Genomic DNA, 20,732 nt, shown 5'->3' with positions numbered 1-20,732 from the left:
TAAGTTGGATCAGCTTTTGTTTTCGTTTATTTACAGTGTGTGACAGCAGCGGTGACAGACATACATAGAGGAAATGTATTAAGTCAGGCCAGGACAGGGCCACAATGTGGTGACAGAGACTGTGTCCACTCCGACCTCCAGCCACACACTGTCTGGTCAACAGTCTGCCTGCTCCCCAACACCCAGTCATGTTTGGAATGTCACCCAGACCAGCAGACAGACAGGGAGGCCATGGCTGCCCTGGCCTACAGTTTGGTTTACAGGTGAATGCAGGGAAAAATAACTCAGCCAACCATAGACGTGAAGGGTCAAACTGATGACAAAACGTTTTCCTCAGAGACTAGTACAACATGCACGTGATGTCAGCTGTCACTTTGAGTACAGTCGAAGCTCCTCTCCCCCCGGGTTAAGAAGCAGCACGTGGTGACTCATTTAAATATGAACAACACATTGTGTTGTCTTCTTTGTTGTGTTGATGATGCACTCGTTTTGCTTTAGTTAATTCAGTGAGCTGTGTGTTGCCTTGTCAGTCTGACTCACCTCAAAGGCAGCATGACTGTTTGACTTTTTGATGAGGAAATAGTGCAATGATGGTGGTGGTAACCTTGACGACGTCCAATAGATGCTTATAGGCATAGCGCTAACAAGTAACCAGAGGGATCTGCCTGGACTCTCTTATGATTAACACCTGGTGAGGTTTGATACATGGCTTATTGTGCACTGTAAAAATAGAAAGACTCAAAACACCATGATTGCGTAATGAAACCACGAAAAGACCTGAGCTTAGATCTGGTGTTTGGAGGGTGTTTGAATGTAAACCCAATGTAAGTGTTCGGATACACAGAAAGTGTTTCAAAACAGAGTTGAAGTACTCTGAAAACACCCGAATCGATCTGAATATTGGTGTTTAAAACACTTTCTGGGGTTTCAGTGCATGTAAAAAAAGACAGCATCAAAACACACAACAAATACTGTTTTTTCAGATTGTCTCTTGGACTGTTTCTCAGACTGTCTCAGTCAAATGGTTAAGAAATGCAAATGCATTATAGCCTAAATATTGATTGATGATAAGGGCCTGTGGAGAATTTTTTTTCTGGAATTCCACCTTAATTTTTTCAATGCTTTATTTAGACATCATAAAAACAGGAGACCGAGGAGTTAAAGTGGGACTGGCGGAAGCGGGAATTGAACACCCGGCTTCTGGGGCAGTAAGATGGTAGATTTCACTGGAATTTCATTGAAATTTTACACACAACCACACATCCACAGAAAAACGTATTCAGTGGTGAATTGACCCCAAAAGACAAAAAAGCATATACTTAGTAAAAATGAATGCAAGTCGTTTCAGTGATTTGTTCATTTCATTTTACCCCCAAAAATGAAGAATAAAAACAACTTAATATGTTGCTCAAAATGTAAGTATTTTTTAATCTCCTTCCTATCTTGCCACATGGTTCTGTTTTTAGAGGATGCTTGTTGTAAAACCTTGTTGTAAAACCTTGTTGTAAAACCTTGTTGTAAAACCGATAAGTTACTGCTAGTGGATTGAGCACTGCTCAACAATGCCTGACAAAATGGGTTAAACTTGCAAATGATCAGATACATAAATCAATCTTTTAAAATACTTCAGAAAAGGTTATCTAATTCTGCACTAGACAGGATTTGAAACACCATAATAGTGTTAAGAAGCTTAAAGAGAGGAAACAGGGCCTCCCGAGTGGGGCAGTGGTCTAAGGCACTGCATCACAGTGCTTAAGGTGTCACTACAGACCTGGGTTCAATCACAGCCGACCACGACCGGGAGACCCATGAGGCGGCGCACAATTGGCCCAGTGTTGTCCGGGTTAGGGGAGGGGTTGGCCGGCTGGGATTTCCTTGTCCCATCGCACTTTAGTGACTCCTTGTGGCGGGCCAGGCGCCTGCAAGCTGACTCCGGTTGCCAGCTGTATGGTGTTTCCTCCGACAAATTGGTGCGACTGGCTTCCGAGTTAAGCAAGCAGTGTGGCTTGGCAGGGTCGTGTTTCGGAGGACGCATGGCTCTCAACCTTCGCCTCCCCTGAGTCTGTAGGGGAGTTGCAGAGACTAACTAACAATTGGGGAGAAAAAGGGGTAAAAAGTACAACAACAAAAAGTGAGGAAATTAAACCAAAAGAGAAGATATCTAATTCTGCACTAAACAGAACTCGAAACACAAAAATTGTGTTTTCAACCTTTTCCGGTAGGCTCTCAGTCCCTAGCAAAGTGTTGCACAACAATTGATTAAAAGGTGTTACAACGGGGCCTCCCGAGTGTTTCGAAGGCCGTATGACTCGACCTTCGCCTCTCCTGAGCCTGTTGGGGGAGTTGCAACGATGAGACAAGATCGTAATTGGAAATCACGAAAAAGGGGGTGTTACAACATACCATGTAATGTTTCAAAACATCTCAGGATGATGTGTCTCAAAACTCCAGCAAAATTAAGGTTTCGTCTCCTTCTCGTTGGTGGCAGCTCAGTTGCTACTAGTTGATGTTACAAAGCACTTAATTTTAACAGCGTGAATAATTAATGGAGCTGTATAGGGGAGTTAGATCAGGCTGGACCCCCAGCTAACATTCATCTGTTTGGGCTGTAATAACAAGAAGATGGTCACACCCCACTGGGCACACACTGGTTGAATCAACCTGGTTTCCACAACATTTCAACGAAATTCCATTGAACCAATGTTCAATATAACCTTCCCCAGACTGATGTCCTCTGAGATCTCCTTTCCTCTCCGCATGGCGTGCTTTGCCTTCACCTGGATGGGTAACACCAAACTGACCAGGTTTCTTATCTCTATTTATCAGAATCCCGCCCTAAACTCTTTCCTAACGATCTCTCCTTTTGATTGGTTCATTTGGTACCCAATTGTTTACCCACCAGATTCTACTTACCTGCTTGATTTAACCAATGTAACTTGGGGTTCACTTATTTTTGCACCTGCAGTAATTCTTTTTTTCATTTTGTTCTTCTACTACACGCATGATTTCCTCTACACCAACATATGTCAGATCAAAAAGACCGGTTCTGATTAAATGAAGATTTCATGGTAAAAACTAAAAAAAATCTGTAATTGCACAAGGGGTTCACATACTTTCAAGCAGCACTGTTTGTAATGTTAGTGACTGACAGCACTGATGTCTTCTCAAAGACAATGAAGAGACATGGGTCAGAGAGGAAGTCTCGTCTCCCTACAGTCAAGCTGTTGCTTTATTTTAGACTTTTAGAGTATGTGAAAATACAGTAAAATAGCCCTAACATTTTACTGCTATATTTCCCACAAAGTAACATCTTAACATAACGACAACAGCAATAGCTTCAGTGAATCAAGTTGACATGATCTGAGTTGACGCATTGAACAGTGTTAAATTATTACGAAAACAGATATGTAAAGTGACTTTTTTCTAGAAAGCACTTGTGGTTCGAATGATCTGAGGAAAACTCCACACATTCTTCATGTTGTTAACTGTCTGGTTACAAAAGCAATATCAAACTGACTACTGTATTTCTGTCTGTCTGACCTACTCCCATCATTTACCCACTCAATAAGCGTCCCTTTTCAGCCTTTTTTTTGTACACGTTTCTATTCTCATATATGGCAACAGGAAGTATCAACACAATATAGCATAGCAACAGCAACCATGTCCATTGTCCACTGAGAAGTTTCTTGTTCCATCTTCCTGATTCAACTCCTCCACTACCTTCTCCACAGAATGAAAGTGTTCTCCTCCAGCCATCCAGTAAAGATAGCGGTTGTGCCGTCCTTGTGTTAAGGATTGATCCCCCAGTCAGTGCACTCCACAAACCCTACCCCAGGACCATGCAGCACTTCCTATTTCCCTCCTCTCCTCTCTCCACCCTGAGACTTCGTCTCGAGAACCAGTCCACTTCACAGTCCATCAGCCCCCCCCCCCCAAAAATGTAAACAGCTCCAAAAAGATTCGCAAACACACACAAAAGCATATTTTTTCTTTTTTTGTCCTTGTTCCTCAGCAGTGCAAAACGAGAATATTAGAGGATTTCTTTAAAAAAAAAAATTGAACAAAACAAAACCAATAAATAGAGTTCCTCTTTCTGTCATATATTTCTGTGTATCATACTGTACTATATATATATATATATATATATATATATATATATTTGTCTTGGTGGGTCTCTACATGAGCACACAGCTCTTGGCCCGGTCCTTCTGCATGACAGGGGCAGGTTCCAGGGTATCAGTCCGACCGGGCAGGGGGGGCAGGGGCAGCTGGGACACCCGTTTGAGGCCCCGGCGGGAGCTGCTGCGTTTCAGCTGAGGCTTGTGTGGCCGCCGCACAGACGCCAGCGTGGTGATGTGGAACACGTCCCGTACGCTGTTCTCCGACACCTTGGAGGTGCACTCCACGTACGCTACCGCACCTATCTGACGGGCCAACCCACTACCCTGAGGGGAGGGAGGAGAGGAGGGAGGGGGTTAGAGACCATCATCATCTTCAACAACATCAAGAACATCATCATCAACAATGTCAAGAACATCATCATCAACAACAATATCAAGAACATCATCATCAACAACAACATCAACATCATCATCAACAACAACATCAACAACATCATCATCATCAACAACAACAACAACAACAACAACATCATCATCAAGAACATCATCATCAACAACAACAACATCAAGAACATCATCATCAACAACAACATCAAGAACATCATCATCAAGAACATCATCAACAACAACAACATCAAGAACATCATCATCAAGAACATCAAGAACATCATCATCAACAACAACATCAAGAACATCATCATCAACAACAACATCAAGAACATCATCATCAAGAACATCTAGAACATCATTATTATCATCAACAACATCAAGAACATCATCATCAACAACAACATCAAGAACATCATCATCAAGAACATCAAGAACATCATCATTATCATCAACAACATCAAGAACATCATCATCAACAACAACATCAAGAACATCATCATCAAACACACCATAATCAACAACAACAATGTCAAGAACATCATCATCAACAACATCAAGAACATCATCATCAACAACAACATCATGAACATCATCATCAACAACAACATCAAGAACATCATCATCAACAACAACATCAAGAACATCATCATCAAAAACATCATAATCAACAACAACAATGTCAAGAACATCGTCATCAACAACAACATCATGAACATCATCATCAACAACAACATCAAGAACATCATCATCAAAAACAACATCAAGAACATCATCATCAAAAACATCATAATCAACAACAACAATGTCAAGAACATCATCATCAACAACATCAAGAACATCATCTCATCAACAACATCCTGCTGTTGTGAATAGTATCTACTGTTCTTCTTGAGGTACCATGACAGTTAATGTGCCATAACCTAGCACCAATGATCTCACATTACAGTAGTGATATACAAGCAGGAGCCACAGATGGATTTGGTACTGTAGATATGTGGTAGTGGTGGAGTAGGGGCCTGAGGGCACACAGCGTGTTGTGAAATCTGTGAATGTATTGTGATGTTTTTAAAATTGTATAAACTGCCTTAAAGTTGCTGGACCCCAGGAAAAGTAGCCTTGGCCACCGCTAATGGGAATCCATAAGAAATACAAAGAAATACAAAATACAGAGATGCTGCTGGTCTAAACATAATATCTACAGTGCAGACAGTTGAACCTGCCCTACATCTAATGAATAATCCATGACTCTCTCTCTGTCTCTCGGACTCTCTTGCTCTCTTTCGCTCTCTCCGTCTCTCTCTTGGTCTCTCTCTCTCTCTCTCTCTATCGTTCTGTCTCTCTCTCACTCTATCTCTCTGTCTCTCTCTTGCTCTCTCTCTCTCTATGGCTCTCGCTCGCTCTCTCTCTGTCTCTCTCTCGCTCTCTCTCTATGGCTCTCACCCTCTCTCTCTTTCTCCTGCCAAGTTCTGGTGTTGCTGTTTAAACTGAGCAGAAAGCCCACCACAGAGAGCTCATTGGGCCAGAGTTTTCCTCCCACTGTCTGGTACATGTATATATATTGGAGACTAGAGAGGAGAAACTAACTCGCTGTCCAAAGCCTGCCTGGCACTATGTGCTGCCTGCTTCTCCCCAGGCCCAGTGTTAGCAAAGCTCACTGACTGAAAGGATACATTGAACGGATGAAGCTTCAGTTTAGAATTCTATGGTACTGTATTTGCCCTCTCATTTCTGGCTATCTCTCCTTATTCTGCATTAGATTATGCCTAGTCCGGATTAAGTCTGTTTCCCTGTTTTACTTTGGTTTGTCTTCACACCCAGAGTCGTACGGGGACAGCCCGGTACTAATGCAGTACCAGATGAGAAGGCAGTACAATACATCTCCAATGGCCCTCTCTGGGAATTATACGGACTCACACACAGATGGAGCCTTTCAGAACCACAGGCCTGGTGTGATCTTATCAAGGCTCCTTCCTTACACAGTCACACAGTCACAGGAAAAGTATCTATTAGGTGGAAGCACCCATTTAGAGAAGGGAGGGAGGGAGGTAGTGAGGAAGGAGAGAGAGATATTGAGAGGGAGGGACATTAAGGAAAGGAGAGAGATAGCGAGAAAGAAAGAGCGAGATTGAGAGGGAGGGAGACAGAGCGATAGGCGAGAGATTAAGGGAGGGAAAGAGATTAAGGAAGGGAGAGAGAGAGCGAGAGAGAGAGGGGGAATTGAGGAAGGTTGAGAGAAACGAAGGGAGAGGGAGAGATGGGCCTGACAAGCAGCAAAGCTTTATCAGATCGTGGCCAGATTAGTGTGTAATGTGTAGAGTTCACCCTGTGGTCACCTCGCCTGTGACTCCTCAACTCTGCTACCGGAATTCAATTTGAGATCAACAACAGGATAACAAGCTGGGGGATATTGGATTAGATCAGCAAAAGTTGGTTGTTGGGAGCCTGCCTGGCGCTTGTACTGTATGTGACAGATTCCCTAGCAATTATAGACAGGTCAGAACAGTACAGTAGAGTAGCTGCCTCAGACAGAAATAGAGTATGACGTAGAACAAAAACACAACAGCCCTAACATGAGCCTCTGAAACATTGTCCATGAGCTTAATGGTATTCCACTCTATCTTTGGTTTGTCTATTTTATTGACATGCTGTTTCTTTCCTGTTGCTTTTTGGGGGGATCTGGATCTGGTTGTTGCCCCCACAGCCAGCCGACAGCCAGACACAGCCAGCCACAGCCAGCCGACAGCCAGCCACAGCCAGATCACAGCCAGCCCGCAGCCAGCCCGCAGCCAGCCCGCAGCCAGTTCACAGCCGCCCGCAGCCAGCCCGCAGCCAGCCACAGCCAGCCTGCAGCCAGCCCGCAGCCAGCCCGCAGCCTGCAGCCAGCCCATAGCCAGTTCACAGTCAGCCCGCAGCCAGCCCGCAGCCAGTTCACAGCCAGCCCGCAGCCAGCCCGCAGCCAGCCCATAGCCAGTTCACAGTCAGCCCGCAGCCAGCCCGCAGCCAGTTCACAGCCAGCCCACAGCCAGCCCGCAGCCAGCCCACAGCCAGTTCACAGCCAGCCCACAGCCAGCCCACAGCCTGCCCGCAGCCAGCCCACAGCCAGATCACAGCCAGCCACAGCCAGCCACAGCCAGCCCACAGCCAGTTCAGAGCCAGTCCACAGCCAGTCATGGAAAAGGGTCTCGGTTCCCTGTGTGTATGGAGGGTGAAACAGCCCCACAGCCCCTCCACTGTGTGTATGTCAGACATGGGAGAGAATCAACAAAGAAACACGTAAAAAGACTATTTCACAGATTTATCACCTCCTTCCCTTTACCCTCCATCATTACCATGTCCGTGGCTAACAGGATGTGGTAAAGTTCGCTCCATCATTACCATGCCCGTGGCTAACAGGATGTGGTAGCGTTCGCTCCATCATTACCATGTCCCTGGCTAACAGGATGTGGTAGCGTTCGCTCCATCATTACCATGCCCGTGGCTAACAGGATGTGGTAGCGTTCGCTCCATCATTACCATGCCCGTGGCTAACAGGATGTGGTAGCGTTCCCTCCATCATTACCATGCCCGTGGCTAACAGGATGTGGTAGCGTTCGCTCCATCATTACCATGTCCCTGGCTAACAGGATGTGGTAGCGTTCGCTCCATCATTACCATGTCCCTGGCTAACAGGATGTGGTAGCGTTCCCTCCATCATTACCATGTCCCTGGCTAACAGGATGTGGTAGCGTTCCCTCCATCATTACCATGCCCCTGGCTAACAGGATGTGGTAGCGTTCCCTCCATCATTACCATGTCCCTGGCTAACAGGATGTGGTAGCGTTCCCTCCATCATTACCATGTCGCTGGCTAACAGGATGTGGTAGCGTTCCCTCCATCATTACCATGTCGCTGGCTAACAGGATGTGGTAGCGTTCCCTCCATCATTACCATGTCCCTGGCTAACAGGATGTGGTAGCGTTCGCTCCATCATTACCATGTCCCTGGCTAACAGGATGTGGTAGCGTTCGCTCCATCATTACCATGTCCCTGGCTAACAGGATGTGGTAGCGTTCCCTCCATCATTACCATGTCCCTGGCTTAACAGGATGTGGTAGCGTTCGCTCCATCATTACCATGTCCCTGGCTAACAGGATGTGGTAGCGTTCCCTCCATCATTACCATGTCCCTGGCTAACAGGATGTGGTAGCGTTCCCTCCATCATTACCATGCCCCTGGCTAACAGGATGTGGTAGCGTTCCCTCCATCATTACCATGTCCCTGGCTAACAGGATGTGGTAGCGTTCCCTCCATCATTACCATGTCGCTGGCTAACAGGATGTGGTAGCGTTCCCTCCATCATTACCATGTCGCTGGCTAACAGGATGTGGTAGCGTTCCCTCCATCATTACCATGTCCCTGGCTAACAGGATGTGGTAGAGTTCGCTCCATCATTACCATGCCCCTGGCTAACAGGATGTGGTAGCGTTCCCTCCATCATTACCATGTCGCTGGCTAACAGGATGTGGTAGCGTTCCCTCCATCATTACCATGTCCCTGGCTAACAGGATGTGGTAGCGTTCGCTCCATCATTACCATGTCCCTGGCTAACAGGATGTGGTAGCGTTCCCTCCATCATTACCATGTCCCTGGCTAACAGGATGTGGTAGCGTTCGCTCCATCATTACCATGTCCCTGGCTAACAGGATGTGGTAGCGTTCGCTCCATCATTACCATGTCCCTGGCTAACAGGATGTGGTAGCGTTCCCTCCATCATTACCATGTCCCTGGCTAACAGGATGTGGTAGCGTTCCCTCCATCATTACCATGTCGCTGGCTAACAGGATGTGGTAGCGTTCGCTCCATCATTACCATGTCGCTGGCTAACAGGATGTGGTAGCGTTCGCTCCATCATTACCATGTCCCTGGCTAACAGGATGTGGTAGCGTTCGCTCCATCATTACCATGTCCCTGGCTAACAGGATGTGGTAGCGTTCCCTCCATCATTACCATGTCCCTGGCTAACAGGATGTGGTAGCGTTCCCTCCATCATTACCATGTCGCTGGCTAACAGGATGTGGTAGCGTTCGCTCCATCATTACCATGTCGCTGGCTAACAGGATGTGGTAGCGTTCGCTCCATCATTACCATGTCCCTGGCTAACAGGATGTGGTAGCGTTCCCTCCATCATTACCATGTCCCTGGCTAACAGGATGTGGTAGCGTTCCCTCCATCATTACCATGTCCCTGGCTAACAGGATGTGGTAGCGTTCCCTCCATCATTACCATGTCCCTGGCTAACAGGATGTGGTAGCGTACCCTCCATCATTACCATGTCGCTGGCTAACAGGATGTGGTAGCGTTCGCTCCATCATTACCATGTCGCTGGCTAACAGGATGTGGTAGCGTTCGCTCCATCATTACCATGTCCCTGGCTAACAGGATGTGGTAGCGTTCCCTCCATCATTACCATGTCCCTGGCTAACAGGATGTGGTAGCGTTCCCTCCATCATTACCATGTCCCTGGCTAACAGGATGTGGTAGCATTCGCTCCATCATTACCATGTCCCTGGTTAACAGGATGTGGTAGCGTTCGCTCCATCATTACCATGTCCCTGGCTAACAGGATGTGGTAGCGTTCCCTCCATCATTACCATGTCCCTGGCTAACAGGATGTGGTAGCGTTCCCTCCATCATTACCATGTCCCTGGCTAACAGGATGTGGTAGCGTTCGCTCCATCATTACCATGCCCCTGGCTAACAGGATGTGGTAGCGTTCGCTCCATCATTACCATGCCCCTGGCTAACAGGATGTGGTAGCGTTCGCTCCATCATTACCATGTCCCTGGCTTAACAGGATGTGGTAGCGTTCGCGCCATCATTACCATGTCCCTGGCTAACAGGATGTGGTAGCGTTCGCTCCATCATTACCATGTCCCTGGCTAACAGGATGTGGTAGCGTTCGCTCCATCATTACCATGTCCCTGGCTAACAGGATGTGGTAGCGTTCGCTCCATCATTACCATGTCCCTGGCTAACAGGATGTGGTAGCGTTCCCTCCATCATTACCATGTCCCTGGCTAACAGGATGTGGTAGCTTTCCCTCCATCATTACCATGTCCCTGGTTAACAGGATGTGGTAGCGTTCCCTCCATCATTACCATGTCCCTGGCTAACAGGATGTGGTAGCGTTCGCTCCATCATTACCATGTCCCTGGCTAACAGGATGTGGTAGCGTTCCCTCCATCATTACCATGTCCCTGGCTAACAGGATGTGGTAGCGTTCCCTCCATCATTACCATGTCCCTGGCTAACAGGATGTGGTAGCGTTCCCTCCATCATTACCATGTCCCTGGCTAACAGGATGTGGTAGCGTTCCCTCCATCATTACCATGCCCGTGGCTAACAGGATGTGGTAGCGTTCGCTCCATCATTACCATGCCCGTGGCTAACAGGATGTGGTAGCGTTCCCTCCATCATTACCATGTCCCTGGCTAACAGGATCTGGTAGTGTTCGCTCCATCATTACCATGTCCCTGGCTAACAGGATGTGGTAGCGTTCGCTCCATCATTACCATGTCCCTGGCTAACAGGATGTGGTAGCGTTCGCTCCATCATTACCATGTCCCTGGCTAACAGGATGTGGTAGCGTTCGCTCCATCATTACCATGTCCCTGGCTAACAGGATGTGGTAGCGTTCCCTCCATCATTACCATGTCGCTGGCTAACAGGATGTGGTAGCGTTCGCTCCATCATTACCATGTCGCTGGCTAACAGGATGTGGTAGCATTCGCTCCATCATTACCATGTCCCTGGCTAACAGGATGTGGTAGCCTTCCCTCCATCATTACCATGTCCCTGGCTAACAGGATGTGGTAGCGTTCGCTCCATCATTACCATGTCCCTGGCTAACAGGATGTGGTAGCGTTCGCTCCATCATTACCATGTCCCTGGCTAACAGGATGTGGTAGCGTTCGCTCCATCATTACCATGTCCCTGGCTAACAGGATGTGGTAGCGTTCCCTCCATCATTACCATGTCCCTGGCTAACAGGATGTGGTAGCGTTCCCTCCATTATTACCATGTCCCTGGCTAACAGGATGTGGTAGCGTTCCCTCCATCATTACCATGCCCGTGGCTAACAGGATGTGGTAGCGTTCGCTCCATCATTACCATGTCCGTGGCTAACAGGATGTGGTAGCGTTCCCTCCATCATTACCATGTCCCTGGCTAACAGGATGTGGTAGCGTTCCCTACATCATTACCATGTCCCTGGCTAACAGGATGTGGTAGCGTTCGCTCCATCATTACCATGTCGCTGGCTAACAGGATGTGGTAGCGTTCGCTCCATCATTACCATGTCCCTGGCTAACAGGATGTGGTAGCGTTCCCTCCATCATTACCATGTCCCTGGCTAACAGGATGTGGTAGCGTTCGCTCCATCATTACCATGTCCCTGGCTAACAGGATGTGGTAGCGTGCGATAAAAGGCCTTGTTGATCAAAGTTCTATTTATTCCACCTTTTCAAAATCCCTAAATCTGCATGAATATTTAATCTCAGGGTAAAATGTGTCTCGACTCCTGAGACATAAATCCTATACATACCCACCCCCCACCCTGCCACCCCCTAAACCCCCTTTACAATAACCAACCTCCACATCGCTGTCAGCATATTAGAGTCAGAACGCCAACCTCTGCAAAATGTCTGCTTCAGTGTGTTTCTTTGTATAGGGTAATATGTACATAATGTATGTTTGCGTGTTGATATAGCAACTGTGGATGGCTACATCAACGCTAGGTTATGGGTTAAAGCTAGTTTGACAATGGGTCGGCTCTGTCTCTCTCTTCTCCCATGCGTGTCTCATTATAGAGACACGCACGGGAGCCAATTGGCTTCTCTTTCTCTTTTTTTAAAGACCCCGTCTCCTTCCTGCTATGTTTTTCTCTCACTCTTTCATTTCTTCATCCCTCCATCCTTTCCGAACTGCTCTTCCTCTGCTCACCTGTTCGTGTGTGATGGGGATGAGGCGTTGCTTGGACAGCTCTCTCAGGGTGCCCACGTCTGTCCTCATGTCCAGCTTACAACCCACCAGAACCACCTTGGCATTGGGACAGAACTCCTGGGTCTCCCCCTGCCACTGTGGGATGGGCACACAGACAGGAGCATGTTAACAAGGACACATACAGAGAGAGACAGACAGACAGACATACAGACAGGCAGAGGTTAACAAAGAAACAGAACGAGCGAGGTAGACAGACAGTTCAAACCTAATACAAATACAGTACATGTCAAATACTAGAGCTCTAATTTTATTTATTTTTTTCGTTAAAATTATGAAACCAATGGATTAGTTCCAAAAGTGCAAATTCCAAGCCAACTCAAGCACACCTCAATTGGACCGACGTCAGTATTTGATCCGGGTCGGGACAGACAGACAGACAGACAGACAGACAGACAGACAGACAGACAGACAGACAGAGCATCAGTAAATAGCCAGCAGCGCTCATCAGTCAGGTCACCTCACCAGCAGGACATTCCTATGAAAACAGTGGAATGACTCCACACGGAGGACCTTTACATTCTCTGGGCCAAACTACCCTGACCTGCGACCCCCAGGACTCTACCCAGGCCACTTAGCTCATAGAGGAATAGAGTTGACCCTGGCCCTTGTTCAGCAAAGAGGATGAACCGTTTCTTTGTCTCATCTAAATCTCTCTGTAATAGACATTAGGTTATCTCATTAGTCTAAATTAATGTAAATGAATGACTTTGCTTCCGTGGTCTTCCTGTGAGACTTCTGTTCTGTTCCCTGTGTATTTGTGCGAGTCTCCCAATATAGCTTCACGCAGTTAGATGAATACGCAGATCTATGATTAGACCTCAGAGGAATCTATCATTTCACAATAATAGGGAAACTGTTTCAATGAGCTCCCCATTAAATCAGTGCTATAAATTCTCTTTGCCAATTGAGTGGTTTGGATAAGACTTACTAATCCAATAGAAATGGAGGAGAGAGATTTCTGTGTGATATAATACAACGGCATGAGATTAATTGAATTTCTTTCTACAAGCTGGCTTGAGTCAATAGAGCTATTTTAGGTAGAGCACAGAACAGAAAGCCCTGTGCAGTCCAGTTGAAACAACACCCTGTGACATTAACTGTCATCGTTCAGGCTTCAGCTGGAAAATTAATTCTGCCTCCCTTCTGCCACACAAATACCAAATAAAACGCCCCCTAAAACATCCACCATGTCTGAATTCAACCAGGAGCCACATGCAGAATGCAGGGGTGTGCAGCCATCCGTCAAGAGTTAAACAACCTTTGACCCCCTCCTCATGCTCCACCCCCATCTCTTCTATACCATCCAATCACGTTGCACCCCCATTCTCCCACCCCTCCCGCTCCTGTCATCTGATGACCTTGGTGACAGGCAAGGTCACAGAGGTCAAGAGTCTAATTTGGGACGGTGATTGGGCAACAGGTTTCCATTCGCCCCAGGTTTTAAAAATTACCAGAGCGACAGCTAGGGGTCAGGGGGTCATGGCCACCCCCTACCAAGGGATTCATGGGGAAAACCAAAAGCCATGTCGACAGACGGGGGCGCGGAACTCTGAGACTGAGACGGGTGGGTAGAACCAAGGTGTCGTGTGGGTCAGCTCTACAGAGCATGTGGCTGGGGCGTGTTTTACCAGCTCCCCTCAGACCACGAAACACGTCAACAGAGCCGCTGTGGGAATGTCTTTTACAAGGTCCTGAGCTTTGGAGGAGACCTTCAAAGAGACGCACCACACATGGCCTCAAGATGGAGGACTACTGAGAGACCGCTGAGGGCCAGCGAGACCGGTTAACATGACACAAACACACACACACACACACGCACATGACTGCTTTATATGTGTAATGTAACAAATTTACTGACGCACACAAACTCTCTCATGAGAATAGCTGTAAAACATTCCCATGACCACGTCACCACCCCACCTCCACACCTTACCACACTCTGTCTGGTTCCCTTCCCAAGCCCAGTATCAACATATCACACCCAAAAGCCATCATAAAAACATTAACTCTCAGCATCTGTCCTGGCTTCTCATTTAATATGAAAGTCCCATAAATGCCCAGATTCACATAAATACTCCGTCTCATTAAACAGCTGCTCTTTGATTGGTTGTTGCATAGCTAATCTGCCATTGCTGGAGCTCCACTTCAAATCCCACCCCAACCGGGCTCCAAGGCCTCCTCTCATTCTCCAGTCTGACCTCTCATTCCAATAGGGGTCAAGGGGTCAAGTAGCCCTGCTTGTTTCGTGGGGATAAAGGGGGGTAGCTCTTACCCCCATCGTGACATTAATTCTATTGTGTGCTGGCTATAGAATGTGTGCTGGCTATAGATAGCATGGGAATTCTATATGAGAAGGGGAGGCAGAACAGTTTGGATGAGAAGGTTAATAGAGATGGCAGGGAATGTTGTTTACATACCCTGGTTGTGAGGAGGAGGAAGAGGAGGAAGAGGAAGGGGGAGGGTTGGAGGAGGAAGGTGAGGGAAAGGAGGAAGAGGATGAGGAAGATACTGACCTTCTTCAGAACACTGTCCAGAGTCTCTGGGCGACTGATGTCAAAGCAGATGAGCACGGCGTCTGAGTCAGGATAGGCCAACGGTCGCACGTTGTCATAATAGGAGGAACCTGCGGACACACGGACACACGTACAGCTAGTCCCAGTCAGTACGCTAGACACTTTACGTAAGGTCCCTTTACCTCATTCAACCCAGATGATTCTAATAGAATGTGAACGCCTCGCAGCCCCCCCTGGAGGACGAAGCTGTTTAACAAATGGACATTAACATACTGTACACTTAACCATTCCAGCAGGGAGTATCACAGCTTCACAGCAGACACACTCAAACACCCTGTTGATTTCAACAGCTGTGGGCAGATGGGAGAGTGTCCTTAATCTGTGACCCTCCCCCTTCCCCAGTTTAAGAGGCGGTAGGGGGTAGGGAGGGGCATTGTGATAAGCACACACACACACATGAACTGTAGCTGGCAGAGGAGCTAGATCCCTTTCCACATACTACATCTCTATCCCAAATGACAATGGTCGCTGGTACAAAGGGCAAAGCGCTTTCTCGCTCTCACTTTCTCTGTCGCTCCTGAGATTTCTCTCTCTCTCTCTCACACACACGCGCGTACACGCACGCACGCACGCACGCACGCACGCACGCACACACACACACACACACACACACACACACACACACACACACACACTCTATTTCTCCTCTTGGAACTCAATCTTGTCCATATACACATCTCACTATTCACTCTTTCTCTCTCTCTTTTCTGTTCCTTTATCCGTTTTGGGCAGAGTGGCACCACAGCAGAACAGCAACCACTCCTTTCCCCTTCTCTCCTCTCTCTTTCCCCCTCTCTCCTCTCTCCATTCCCCCTCTCTCCTCTCTCTTTCCCCCTCTCTCCTCTCTCCATTCCCCCTCTCTCCTCTCTCTTTCCCCCTCTCTCCTCTCTCTTTCCACCTCTCTCCTCTCTCTTTCCACCTCTCTCCTCTCTCTTTCCCCCTCTCTCCTCTCTCTTTCCACCTCTCTCCTCTATTTCCACCTCTCTCCTCTCTTTCCCCCTCTCTCCTCTCTCTTTCCCCCTCTCTCCTCTCTCCATTCCCCCTCTCTCCTCTCTCTTTCCACCTCTCTCCTCTATTTCCACCTCTCTCCTCTCTCTTTCCACCTCTCTCCTCTCTCTTTCCACCTCTCTCCTCTCTCTATTCCCCCTCTCTCCTCTCCCCCTCTCTCCTCTCTCTTCCCCCCTCTCTCCTCTATTTCCACCTCTCTCCTCTCTCTTTCCACCTCTCTCCTCTCTCTTTCCACCTCTCTCCTCTCTCTTTCCACCTCTCTCCTCTCTCTATTCCCCCTCTCTCCTCTCTCTTTCCCGCTCTCTCCTCTCTCTTTCCCCCTCTCTCCTCTCTCTTTCCCCCTCTCTCCTCTCTCCTTTCCCCCTCTCTCCTCTCCCTTTCCCCCTCTCTCCTCTCTCCTTTCCCTCTCTCTACTCTCTCCTTCCCCCTCTCTCCATTCCCTCTCTCTCCTCTCCTCATTCCCCCTCTCTCCTCTCTCCTTTCCCGCTCTCTCCTCTCTCCTTTCCCCCTCTCTACTCTCTCCTTCCCCCTCTCTCCATTCCCTCTCTCTCCTCTCTCCATTCCCCCTCTCTACTCTCTCCTTCCCCCTCTCTCCATTCCCTATCTCTCCTCTCTCCATTCCCCCTCTCTCCTCTCTCCTTTCCCGCTCTCTCCTCTCTCCTTTCCCCCTCTCTCCTCTCTCCATTCCCCCTCTCTCCTCTCTCCATTCCCCGTCTCTCCTCTCTCCATTCCCCCTCTCTCCTCTCTCCATTCCCCCTCTCTCCTCTCTCCATTCCCCCTCTCCCCTCTCTCCTCTCTCCATTTCCCCTCTCTCCTCTCTCCATTCCCCGTCTCTCCTCTCTCCATTCCCCCTCTCTCCTCTCTCCATTCCCCCTCTCCTCTCTCCATTTCCCCTCTCCCCTCTCCTCATTCCCCCTCTCTCCTCTCTCCATTCCCCCTCTCTCCTCTCTCTCCATTCCCCCTCTCTCCTCTCTCTCCATTCCCCCTCTCTCCTCTCTCCATTCCCTTTCTCTCCTCTCTCCATTCCCCCTCTCTCGCCTCTCTCCATTCCCCTACTGCTCTCATTAGGAGGCTTGTAAAACTCCCTGGGCTCCGAGGGATCCTTGCTGGCGATGTGGCTGTGGGTTCCTTCCTGACTCCCCTGAGATATAGGCAACACAAGCCTACATCCCTCTAGAGCATGGGAACAGAAACTTGTTGGAATGGACACGAGGAATCTGACTCTGCTATTGCTTTTGTTAGGAGACAGACTGGCGAGAGAGAGAGAGAATATAAAACAGGGGAGAATAAAGACGTAGACTAGATTTTAACCTGAAATGTCAACTGAAATGCCACCAAGTTAGAGCAGTAGAAGCCTATACAAACAGCCTGTACCTGATGTCTGGCATGTAGAGTAGAGTGATGTAGACATTGTTACTGTACATGGTCTCACATAATGCCATGGTAGGCTATTGAAGCTGCACAGGCTTTCTGTGCCAGTGAATTGGGCTGGACACAACGGTAGTTGCGCCTGTTTTACCAGTGCTATGTTCTCTTTGTTTGTGGTGGAATGAGGCCTGCACAATGGCTGCACGCGGTGCATAACCCTAAACATTCAGCTAGCCGCCCTGCCCTGACCTGAGCCATCCCCTCACCGGACAATGCAACAGGCCCCCTGTCCTAAAGGGTCAAAGGCTGCTCCCCTTCAGCGAGAGAGAATGTGCATGTGCGAGGTTTGGCCTTTGTACGCTTGAGATTACGAGTGCACCGGAAGGAAGCTTTCGCAAATGTCTTCTTCTGCAGCCAGAGCTCACTCTTCCTGTTTCTCCCGTCCTGCTGTTCAACAGAGCAACAGAGTAACATAGAACAGAGTGACATCTCAAATACAAAACAGTGGGGTCCCAGACAGAGCCGGGGATTGGATCTCAGAAAAGAAGCAGTCCTCCCAGCAGCAGGAAGTCAGTCATTAGGAAACGATCACATGGACAGCAGGTCCACCACACAGCAGTGTATCAAACAATGCAGGGCCCTGATTGGTCACAAGGTATTGTAATGCCAAAGGTGATCTTTAGTATGTATCACATCACAACAGGCCTGCAGTGAGGAGAGAGAGAGGGAGTGAGGGCAGAGGAGAGAGGGAGGGACTGTGTTAGAGGAGAGGAGAGAGGGAGGGAGTGAGGGCAGAGGAGAGAGGGAGGGACTGTGTTAGAGGAGAGGAGAGAGGGAGGGAGCGTGTGAGGGGAGAGGAGAGAGGGAGGGAGTGAGGGCAGAGGAGGGAGGGAGGGACTGTGTTAGAGGAGAGGAGAGAGGGAGGGAGTGTGTGAGGGGAGAAGAGAGAGGGAGGGAGTGTGAGGGGAGAGGAGAGAGGGAAGGAGTGTGTGAGAGGAGAGGGCAACAAAAATACTTAATGACTTTCACACTGGGCTGAAGCTAGGGCAAAGAGCAGAGGGATGAGAGAGGGGGGATCAACCAGTCAATCCTTGGGGGATCAATCAGTCAATCCTACAGATCAGCAAGATTGACAGGCGACGGGCACGGCAGGCCTAGTCACAGAACCTCAGAGGAACAGAGAAGCCACCTCAGCACTTTTACAAAGTCAGAAAAGTCCTCTGAGAGAGAGAACGGGTGGGAGGGAGAAAACGAGGAAGGAGGAAGAGTACACTGTGTGTAAAACAACCCGAGCAGACACAAATAAAACGAATCACCATAACCATCATCATCATCAGCAGCAGCAGCAGCAGGAGGAGGAGGAGGAGGAGGAGAGATGCAGTTTTTGCCACTCACAAAATTCCTCTGCGCCTCTTGCCAAAAGCGAGGCCCCCCTTTCACAGTTTGATAGGTGCGAGAGGTACGGTGGGGATGGGGGGTGCGATGGGGCAGAGAAGAGGGGGGGGGGGGGGTTGCTGTGCTCTGCAGATGGGTAATGAAAGTCTTGGACTGGACAGAACAGAGGAAGAGGTATAGGACCGTTACATGAGGCATGAAGATGGGGCTCACGCCGTTGGCTGTGAGATAGAACAAAAGGTCAAGTGAATTCCAGTCAGGGACAAGATGGATGGGGAAGGAGGGGGGAGGGGTACAGGCAGAACCTGGCCGAGCCCACTCAGGATTGGCACTGCCAAAGCAAACCTGCCCCTCGATACCAAGGACGGGCATAAAACACCCCAAACAAAACGCCTAGCGTTAGCATTATCCTGATTTAGCACTAGCCACCACCGACAGGAAGTAAGGATGGCTGTCTTTATGTCCACTGTACTAATTAGAGAGAAGAAGAGGCATGGCAGAAGGGAAAAGCCTCTGTCTGAGTGGAGGATACAGAGAAGCCAAGAGGCCAGCCTTCTCAAAGGCCATTAACATCCCAAGGGACTTACAGTATAGTAGTACGATACAGGCACGGACTAACACACACTATCCAGGCCTAATGGCCTCTGCTACAACTGTGAGCAAGGGACTGCTGCCACTAAGAGACGTGTGCCATGACTTCCTGATCAGACCGTATTGTGATGAGATACAGTCATTGTACTGTTCATGTTTTAGGAACTTTGATAACAAGTCAGTCTGCGCTGGCGAAATAAATCCTGATATAACCCTCGATTGTTGTTGCTGTGAGTAGGGGCGACACTGTCCAACTTTCTTACCAGTTTTCGAGAGAAAACTACTTCATCAAGTATAATGCCTGTTTTGGGTAAAAGTATCAAAACATAATTGTATATAATTTAACTTGCGCGTTGAAGAGCTATATTGCACCATTACCAGGACGATTACGCCTCTTTGAACTGGGACATGTCTGGTTACTTGTGGAGACATGACTCACGGTTAAAGGGTTTTTGCTGGGTGCAGAAGCAGCTGAGAAAGAGGCCATTGTAATGGCTTCCAGCAAAGAGACAGGGAAAGAGCAGCCTTTGCCCAGAAGTCGTCTAATGTGCAGAGGGCAGGGAGTCCACAGCAACAAACACCGGCTGATTAGACCACACACACACGCGCACACGCGCGCACACACACACACACACACACACACACACACACACACACACACACACACACACACACACACACACACACACACACACACACACACACACACACACACACACACACACACACACACACACACACACAGACGCAGATGCAGACACCCACTTTCTCAAATACAGTGACTGATGCATACTGTTCTGGGCCCATAGAAACAGTATAATCAAACTAGCCATAGTCCATACACACAAACACTAAAAATACAAATGTGCTCACACATACCACTCTCTCTTTCTCTCTTTCTCTCTAACACCCGCAGCTGTTTCCCCCTGTAATACCACCTTCAAAGTGCAGCAAAACATTTGAAGTTGTGCTGACTGTGTAGCATAGCAACCTGCAGCGACGCAAATGGCTTCTTTGTGCTGCCCCCGAAAGGAGGTACGAGACGGAGGGAGCGAGAGAGCAGGGGAACGACGGAGACGGGAAAAAGAGAGCGAGGACGGAGTGTATCCCCAAGGAGCTGATGCATTGATGGCAAAGAGGTAACCAAGAGGAAACGGGGAGGGGGGAAGAGGAGAGGAAAGAGAGGGGGATTGGGGCTCTTGGACCTTAGAGCTTTCACTGCAGATGCCCAGAGTCTTTAGTAATG

At 48.4% G+C, this 20,732-nt stretch overlaps 1 protein-coding gene across 1 annotated transcript in view; it reads right to left on the bottom strand.

Moving 5' to 3' along the window:
• Positions 1–3,200: 3,200 nt before the first annotated feature.
• Positions 3,201–20,732, bottom strand: part of LOC129829334 (rho-related GTP-binding protein RhoN-like) — a 32,953-nt gene continuing 15,421 nt past the window's right edge. Inside the window, exons 3-5 of the mRNA XM_055891007.1 lie at positions 15,065–15,174; positions 12,492–12,626; positions 3,201–4,445 (exon numbers count right to left, since the gene is read on the bottom strand). Of these exons, the coding sequence (XP_055746982.1) occupies positions 4,176–4,445; positions 12,492–12,626; positions 15,065–15,174 (515 nt within the window). The 3' untranslated portion in view covers positions 3,201–4,175. The remainder of the gene's footprint in view (positions 4,446–12,491; positions 12,627–15,064; positions 15,175–20,732) is intronic.

The sequence above is a fragment of the Salvelinus fontinalis genome, chromosome 2, assembly GCF_029448725.1.
Source record: "Salvelinus fontinalis isolate EN_2023a chromosome 2, ASM2944872v1, whole genome shotgun sequence".
Classification (NCBI taxonomy): Eukaryota; Metazoa; Chordata; class Actinopteri; order Salmoniformes; family Salmonidae; genus Salvelinus; species Salvelinus fontinalis.
Note: the sequence above shows the minus strand (reverse complement) of the source record. Positions and strands in the feature narration are given on the sequence as shown.